At 39.6% G+C, this 9,674-nt stretch overlaps 1 protein-coding gene across 1 annotated transcript in view; it reads left to right on the forward strand.

The window, feature by feature from the left end:
* Window positions 1-8,822, forward strand: part of LOC140520441 (uncharacterized) — a 29,741-nt gene extending 20,919 nt beyond the window's left edge. Inside the window, exons 3-4 of the mRNA XM_072634380.1 lie at window positions 1,070-1,371; window positions 2,023-8,822. Of these exons, the coding sequence (XP_072490481.1) occupies window positions 1,070-1,161 (92 nt within the window). The 3' untranslated portion in view covers window positions 1,162-1,371; window positions 2,023-8,822. The remainder of the gene's footprint in view (window positions 1-1,069; window positions 1,372-2,022) is intronic.
* Window positions 8,823-9,674: the final 852 nt, after the last annotated feature.

Genomic DNA, 9,674 nt, shown 5'->3' on the forward strand with positions numbered 1-9,674 from the left:
GAACTCTTCCTACATGGGAAAAGCTTCCCATGGTATGAGACTTGGTTTTACTCAAGCTTCTTCCTTTCTAAGACAGAAAAACACAAAACCGAGGAATGGAGTGGAATGCGTTTTCTCCTAGTAAAAGGAAAACAATGAAAGCCATAATTGGATCACTTGGTTCTTTCTCTTCCTACCTACTCCCACCTCTTACAGGCAAGCATCCTCTTAGACCTGCACATTCAAGCCTCAGTGCAATCTTTTTTTTTTGTGGTCTTTGCCTTTAACCTAACCCTAACCTTAACTTCCAGTCATATCGCCTTTTCCCCTTCAAGTACAGGGAATCCGTGCTTTTCTTGTACTGCGTCACTTTGTGAGACTGGTGCTTGCCACACGTTTTGTGGAAAGTTCTGCGGGTTTTAGGGACTTTCACTGAGGGGCTGCACTTCCAACTGAGCTTCCCTCAGCGTCCCTCAGGATGCTGAGATTCCTCAGCTGAGTGCTCATAGACGGGCACTCATAGGCACCCAACGACCGCTTCAAAGGATGATGATGGAAGACTGCCATGTAGCAGACATTTAATAAATCCTTACAGTTTGGAAGACTGACAGCACAGAGATAAACCACGATCTGTTTTGTCCCAAAGGAGCAAGGTAGGAGCCTTGGGTAAAAGAGATGCAGATTTATATGTGGGGCAACAAAGAACTTTTTAACAATTGAGCTATGGGAACATTTTCCCCATAGTTTTAAGGGATGAGTTTGTTTATATATTTGAGTTCTTTAAGTTATCCAGTCAGGAATAAATGAGAAGATAATACAGCAAGATATGAGTGATTTCAGATGAGGGAGAAGTGAAAAGAGAGATCTAGTGAATGTACTGATTCCCTCCTCCCCCAGCAAAATATGAGGCAAGGTTCCCAGCTGAGAGGGTGTGGGAAGGGAACTTTCTATGAGGCTTGAGCAGAGATCTTGTGGTGATTAGGCTTGTTGCTCATCTTTTGTTTACCAAGAGGGTCAATGATGCCATGCCTGAATTGGGCTTAAGTGGAGCAGAGTTATGCAAAGTCATTTGCCTCACTCTCTCTTCCAGGGTCATCAGAGTCCAGTAACAATGCAAAGTCAAGATGGCTGGTGATGGCTCAGGATGCCTCAGTGGATGACCTTGGCACCTTCAATGTCTGACCAAGCTATAAGTGCTCCACAGTGGCTACTTCAGCTGCCTCCATGGCCATTGGAATAAATTGTTCTCATCTGCCAGGGAAAGTCTTCACATGCTTGGGGTAGTACGCTGATGGGTTTGAGGTCTGCTGGTTACCCTCAACCTGAGTTAACCCATCTACAAATTTTACCAGGGTATGCTGCTGGGCATGCTACAGCTTCTTGGAGCCACAGGTGAGAGTTGGGGAACAGTTGGACCCCAAAGGTGAATGAGAAGCCCTGATAAGGGCTTTTCTAAGCCTTCACACTGTAGTTGCTTATCCTCCCTGAACACCCCATACACCCCAGCTAGGTGGTGCAGTGAATAGAGTGCCCAGTGTAAAGTCAGTAAGACTCATCTTCCTGAGTTCAAATCTAACCTCAGACATTTACTGTGTGACCCTGGGCAAGTAACTTCACCATGCTTGCCTCAGCTTCCTCATCTTTCAAATGGGCCAGAGAAGGAAATGGCAAACCAATCCAATATCTTTGCTAAGAAAACCTCAAGTGAAGTCACAAGGAATCAGACATGACTGAAAAGCGACTGATGATTGGGATAACAGATCAATTAAAGAAAAATAAAAGGCTTGCCCTCCTGTAAGAGTTCAAGTGAAATAATTTAACATGAATTTCTGGTGGACTCAGTCACCATGATTTTTTTTCTAGTAACTAGCTTCTGGTAGTATGGGAATAGGTAAAAGGTTGAGAATGCGAATAATCCAAAGTTGGGTTTCAACAAGGCATAATTAGTAATAAGGAAAGGGGGAAATGTCTACATGTCAGCCCTTTAGATAGTAGAAGACAATCACTATGCTTCTCCCCTGGCACATGTATTTTCTTCTCCAGGTGAAACATCTCAAATTCCTTCATCAGATCTTCTTATGGCATAGACTCAAGTCTCTTTACCAACATGATTCCTTTCTTCTGGACACACTTCAACTCATCTATGTCCTATCTACATTTGGGACCCTAGAAGAGAACATCATGATGATGAGGAGGAGGAGAATGAAGATGATAGCTAGCATTTATATACTCTGTGCCAGGCATTGTACTAAGCACTTTTTAAATAGTATCTCATTTGATCCTCATAAATTCACTTTTTGGGCTGATATATGCCTTAAGTGCATCATGTTACATTGAATGTCCTGCCTGTGATCTCTCCAAATCTTTTCATATACATCTCTCTCTAGCTATACCTTTCAAATCTTGTTCACTCAAAGTTAATTCTTTGAATCCAAATGTAAAATTTTGCATTTCTTGCTATCAAATTTCTTTTAAAAAATATTTGATACCTAACCTGTCACAATCTTTTAAGATCTTGACTATCTTCTCTTGTATATTGATATTTTTTGCAAGTTTGATAAAAATGCAATCTATGCTTTCATACAAGTCATTGATTAAAATTTTAAATAGGACAATACCAAGCACAGATTGCTAGGGTACTCCTTTTAAGATTTCATTCCAGGTTGACATCAAAGTAATAATGATTATTCTGGTCCATCCATCGATTCAATTTTTTTCTAACCCATTGAACTGAACTATTGTCTGGCATACATCTTTCCATCTTTCTCAGAAGAATAATATGAAACACTTTCTTAAATGTTTTGCTAAAATCTGGGTAAATTCCTATAATTTTTCTCTAATTGACCAAACTAGTGACCTACTCCTCTAGTTATTTACATACGTAAATGAAGGAATGTATAGCACCCCCCACCTCTGAGCTTCCTACCCCAAAACTCATAAGTTGCAAATTGCACCCAGAAGGTGATTACTACCTCAAGTTCAAGGTGTTCTGTAGGTTCTCACTTCTAAAACTGTAGCTAAAAAAAAGCTCCTCCTAATATGTTATTTTTAACGGTCTTCCTTTGCTTCTATTCTGTATACTTGTAATGTAACTAGTTATTTACATGATGTGTCTGTTATAAGAATGCAAGCTTTTTGAGAATAGGGACTATATTAGCCTTTCTTTGTGTCCTTCATTGTTCCATCATGTCATTCATGTCCAATTCTTTGAGACCATATTTTGGGGTTTTCTTGGCAAAGATACTATATGATATTTGCCATTTCCTTCTCCAGCTCATTTTAAAGAAGAAGAAGTGAGACAAACAAGGTTAAGTGACTTGCCCAAGGTCACACAGCTAATGTGTCTGTGGCTAAATTTGAACTCATGAAGATGAGTCTTCCTGGTTCTACGCCCAATGCTCTATCCACTCTGATGCCTAGTTGCCCAGATTGTATTCTTCATACTTACTATAATGCTCATCATATAGTAATGTACTTTCATAAAAGATTGTTGACTAATTGCGGGCTAACCACAATTAGCCATGATGGTAGATTAGGGGCAGTCACCCAGCTGAGTACTCCCAAAATTTCCCTTCAAACAATTTTAAGATAACATCTCAAATCAAATTTTGGAGTGACAAAGTAACAAACGATCAAGGTGAGCCACTTTTTTCAGCCTAAGAAAAATTAAGAAGTTAGTTGAAGTCTGTATCCCTATGGTAAAGATATATCCTGAGCTCACACTTGGAGTGGAAGCCAAAGAGGCAGTAGCTTCAGGAGCTGTCAGCCCAGAGATGGTAAGAAGTGGTTGGGCAACTGGTCAGAAAGGGATTACACAGAATTCTTTGCTGGCACTAATACAGCTGATACAACTGGGACTGACTGGCAGTTCTATTGCCCAAGAGCAATTCTTGGTCACAGTTGCAAGGTGAAGAGGAACGCTTGTCGTCAGTCAGAAGGGAGCAGGGATCCCGGTCACAGTTCCCAAACAAAGAGGAGCACTAGTGCTTATGGCTGCAGTGGACCAAGGCCCCTTTTTGAGTAAAGGCCACAGCTCAGATCATACTCTCCCAGGATCCTACCACCTTGGAAGCACCCAAAACTTGCAGACCCCCAGGACTAGCTCTGAAAACAGGAGTGTGAGGAAATCCTAAAGCTTGGGACAGTGCCTTCCCACACCCAGGTGACCAGAGCTTAACTTTAATATAAAGTTCAAAGTAAAAAATAAAAGGCTGGAAAAGGAGCACACAACAACATAAAAAGCTACTATGATAGCAGGGAAGACCAAGACAGATATTCAGAATTAGACAATGTGTAAATAACTACAAAAAATCCTCAAAGAAAAATGGTAATTAGACCCAAGCCCAAGAATTCCTGGAAGACTCAAAGAAGGAGATAAGAGTTGTAGAGGAAAAATTAGGAAAAGAAAGAGTGATGCAAGAAAATTATGAAAAGAGAATTAACAGCTTGGTTTATAAAAAGACACAAAAATACTGAAGAAAATAACAACTTAAAAACAGAATTGGCTTAATGGTAAAGGAGGCAAGGGCAGTTCTCTGATACTGGGCCTGGAGTTAGGAAAACTCCTTTCCCTGAGTTCAAATCTGGCCTCATATACTTCCTAGCTATGTGGCCTTGGGCAAGTCACTTAACCCTATTTGCTTCAGTCTCCTCATCTGTAAAATGAGCTGGAGAAGGAAATGGTAGGGTAAAGACGACAGAGTAAAGGCAAGGACTCACCTGAGCTCTCCCCCAAACCCTTCCAAATACCTTTAAAAATGACTAAATAAATTCTAGAGCAGTAGAACACCCAAAAAGATGGAATGAAACAAATTTCCAGCCCAAGACAACTTGCAAGGTGAACAGGAAGGGTCTGTTGCACCCAGGTGAGAGGAGCACAATCCAGTGCCAGCACAGACCAGGCCCCACCAAACCTGGAGCAGGCCACTGGGCAACTGAATCGCTGGTAGCATTGGCAGTTTCTAGACCTCTCAACCCATAGATACCAAAGACAACTTAGAAGGTCAACAGGAAAGGTCTGTTGTACCTCGGTGAGAATGGAGTATGATCTAGTGCAGCCTGGTCCAGAACAGCCCCAGCCCCAGCAAACCAGGAGCAGACCTTGGGAGTGACTGAGTCTGGCAGCAGCAGTGGCTGCTTCCAGAGATCTCAGCACACAGATGGTAAATGGGTCAAACTACTGGTCAGAAAGAGATTGCAGGGGTCTCTCTGCTAGCACTGGGGCAGGATTCTGTTGCTTTGCCCATAGGTGGATCTGGGTCACAATCTTGGATGGCAATCCTAAGGCAAGGAGGAGCTAGTGCACAGCACAGCCTTTGGCCAAGTGGAGAGGGGACCCTCCTCATAGTACCAGGGCAGAAAAGAGTGCTTATGGTTGCTCACAGACAAGAGCACAGGCCAGGAGAGTAGTAAACACCTCTCCTTAGATCATGCCACCTTGGAATAACTGAAAGCTTACAGATCCCTAGAAGTATCTCTGAAAACAGCTGCACAAAACCCTTGAATCTTGGGATGGTATGCCCACCACCCTGGAAACAGAACCCTACAAAGAGCTAAAAAGTCAAGTAATAGGCTGAGAAAATGAGCAAACAATGGGGAAAAAACTCTGACTATAGAAAGATATGATGGTGACAAAGGAGATCAAAACACACATTCAAAAGAAGGCAACAATGTCAAAGCTCCTACATCCAAAGCCTCCAAGAAAAATAGGAATTGATCTCAGGCCATGGAAGAGCTCAAAAAGAATTTTGAAAATCAAGTAAGAGAAGTAGAGGAAAAATTGGGAAAAGAAATGAGAGTGATACAAGAAAAATCATGAGAAATGAGTCAACAGCTTGGTAAAGGAGATACAAAAACATGGAAGAAAATAAATCCTTAAAAAATAGACTAGGCCAAATGGTAAAAAGAGATCCAAAAAGTTAATGAGGACAATGCTTTAAAAAGAAGAATTGGCCAAATGGAAAAGGAGGTCCAAAAGCTCACTGAAGAAAATAATTCCTTATTAGAATGAAGCAAATGGAAGTTAATGACTTTATGAGAAATCAAGAAGCAATAAAGCAAAACCAAAAGAATGAAAAAAATAGAAGACCATGTGAAATATCTCATTGGAAAAAACAACTGACATGAAAAACAGATCCAGGAGATATATATTTTTTTTTATTTTTTAGGGATAATTTAAAAATTATTGGACTACCTGAAAGCCATGATCAAAAAGAGCCTAGACATCATCTTTCATGAAATTGTCAAGGAAAACAGCCCTGATATTCTAGAACCAGAGGATAAAATAGAAATTGAAAGAATCCACCATTCACCTCCTGAAAGAGATCCCAAAATGAAAATTGCCAAGAATATTATAGCCAAATTCCTTAGTTCCCAAGTTAATGAGAAAATATTGAAAGCAGCTAGAAAGAAACAATTCAAGTACCATGGAGCCACAGTTAGGATTACACAAGATTTAGCAGCTTCTACATTAAAGGGTAAGAGGGCTGACAATATGATATTTTAGATGGCAAAGGAACTGTGATTACAATCAAGAATCACCTACTCAGCAAAACCGGGTATGATCCATTAAGAGAAAAAAAAATGGACATTCAATGAGATAGAAGAATTTCAAATTTTCTTGAGAAAAGACCAGAGAAAATTTGGTTTTCAAATATGACTCAAGAGAAGCATAAGAAGGTAAGCAGGAGGAAGAAATCACAAGGGACTTATTAAAGTTAAACTGTTCATATTCCTATATGAGAAGATGATGTTTGTAATTCATAAGACTTTTCTCATTATTAGAGTAATTAGAAGGAGCAGGGCATGGGTTGAATTGAAAATGAAGGGATGACATCTAAAAAATAAAATTAAAGGGTGAGAGAGGAATGTATAAGAAAAAAGAGAAAGGGAGAGATAGAATGGGATAAATTGTCTCACATAAAAGAGGTGAGAAAAAACTTTTACTGTAGAGAAGTGGGGGGGTATGTGAACCTCACTCATTGAGATTTGCTCAAAGAGGGAATAACATACATATTCAATTGAGTACAGAAATTTATCTCACCCTATAGGAAAGTAGGCGAGAAGGGAATAAGAGAAGGGGAGGTGAAGGGAGGGCAGATTTGGAGAGGGGGTAGTCAGAAGCAAAACACTTTTGAGGAAGAACAGAGTGAAAGGAGAGAAAGAACAGAATAAAAGTGGGGAATAAGATGGAAGGAAATACAGTTAGCAGCAGTAACTATGAAAAAAATGAAACAAGTTTCTCTGATAAAGGCCTCAGTTCTCAAGCTTATAGAGAACTGACTTAAATTTATAAATTTATAAAAATGAGAGCCATTCCGCAATTGATAAATGACCAAAAGATATGATCAGTTTTCAGATGAAGTAATCAAAGCTATCTATAGTTGTATGAAAAACTATTTTAAGCCACTATTGATGGGAGAAATGCAAATAAAAACAATTCTGATGTACAACCAGATATTAAATTGACTAATTAGGACAACAAAGTTAGTTGACAAATGGAGGGGATGTGGGAAAAATGAGACATTAATTCACTGTTGGTGAAGTTGTGAACTGATTCAACCATTCTGTAGAGCAACATGGAATTATGCTGAAGGGGCTATAAAACCATGCATACCCTTTAAGCTAGCAATACCATTACTCTGTCTGTATTCCAAAAGAAATTTACCCCCCCCCTCCAAAAAGTAAAAGTACCCATATGTACAAAAATATCTGTAGTAACTTTTCTGGGGCCAAAGAATTAGAAATCAAGGAAATGTCAATTGAGAAATGGCTGAATAAATTGTGGCATGTGATTATGAAGGAATACTATTGTACTATAGGAAATGATCAACAGATGCTGTCAGAGAAACCTGGAAAGACTTAGATGAGCTCATGTAAAGTAAAATGTACTATGCACAAAGTTGTTGTGCTCCTCCTTCATTGCCAAAGACCATGCCATCAGAGAAATGATGACATGACTTGCATTTGACTTTGTTTTGAGTGAGGGAGTGCTGTGCAAGGTCACCAGCCTCACTTCTTCTCCAGAGCCATCTGAATCCAGTGACCAGATATTCATCAGGATGACTGGAGGTAACCCAGGTTGCAGTGGGAGACCTTGGCCCTTTAGGTCTAAGTCTATTCAGGAACTCACTTAGGGTGAGGTAATGCCCACTAGGTGAATAGGCCTCTTTAAGAAGTAGTCAGGGGATGGCCCCTTTAATGAGGCAAAGAAAAATAACTATATCAGTCTTTATCCCAAAGAGACCAAAGAAAATTTCCTATTTATATAAAAATATATACATAGCAGCTCTTTTTGCAGTGGCTAAGAATTGAAGACCAAGAAGATGCTCATCCATTGGAAAATGGCTGAACAAGTTGTGGCATATGATTTTGATGGAGTGCTATTGTGCTATAAGAAATAATGAGGAAGGTGGTTTCAGAGAAAAAAAAGCATGGCAAGACCTAAATGAGTTGATGCAAAGTGAAGAACCAGAAGATTCACAGTAACAGAAATGTTGTAATGATGATAAACTGTGAAAGACTTGGCTACTCTGATCAATATAATGATGCAATACAATTCCAAAGGTCTTACTATGAAAAAATGCTATCCACCTCCAGAGGAAAAAACTCATAAATTCTGAGAGTGAATTAAAGCATACTTTTCTCATTTTCCTTATGTTTCTTGCTTTTTGTGAAATATGAATAATATAAAATGTTTTGCATGATTTATATATATAATTGATATATTACTTGCCTTCTCAGTGAGTGTGTGAAGGGGTGAGAGGGAGGAAGAGAATTTGGAACTCAAAATTTAAAAAAAAAGAATGTTCAAAATAAATAAGTTAAAATGATAAAAAATTAAACCTGCCTCTCCGTAACTTCTAAAAAACAGAAATGAAGCTTGATCTGCTAATTCTTAGCTCTCCTTCCCATTCTCTTCACCAGCTCCTATCCTTCTGGTCTTGGAGTGGGCCAAGTGAGGCAGAGCTTTGCCGTGCCCAAGTAGTAACAGATTTTCTTGCCAGCCTCAAGTCATAGGACACCCAGCTTCTGTTTCTGTTCTTTATCTTTACTATGTGGGATGGTATACCCAGGCCAAAGGTAGATATCAGTTGGCATACATCCTAGGTGTCAGGTCTAAGTGAGGACACCAAGGCAGCATCCCTCTTCTAGGGTATTTGGGCAAGAGTCATGCCTAATTTCCTCCTAAAAACCCACCCTTTCTGAAATGCTGACATTCTCTTGATTTACTATATTGCCTTGGGGTGATTTATGGGGAGAGGAATTCAAGGTTGTCCAGAATTGCCATTAATCCCAGTATTGTGTTTCCACCTGTAACTAGGCCAACAGGTAACTGCTATGTAACTTAGAGTGTTAGACCGTTGGCCAGGATACTAAGAGATTAAATAATAAGTAGGGTCACATGGTCAGTATATGTCAAAGATAGAACTTGTCTCTGCTGGTTTTCAAAATTGTTTTTTATCAGTGACTGAATAAAGCCACAACTGGGTATGCTCAGCATATCTCCAGATGATACAGTACTGGGAGAGAGCTCCAACACCTTGGATGGAAGAGTCAGGATCCAGAAAGTTTTTTTGGGGGTAGAATGTTGGTCCCACAAAATTATATGAAATTAAGTAGGGATAAGTATAAACTTTAGTTTACAAAATCAATTTCCAACACCACTGAGACTGGAGAGGTCTTCCCTGTGGTTT

Source organism: Notamacropus eugenii, chromosome 1 (genome assembly GCF_028372415.1).
Source record: "Notamacropus eugenii isolate mMacEug1 chromosome 1, mMacEug1.pri_v2, whole genome shotgun sequence".
Lineage (NCBI taxonomy): Eukaryota > Metazoa > Chordata > Mammalia > Diprotodontia > Macropodidae > Notamacropus > Notamacropus eugenii.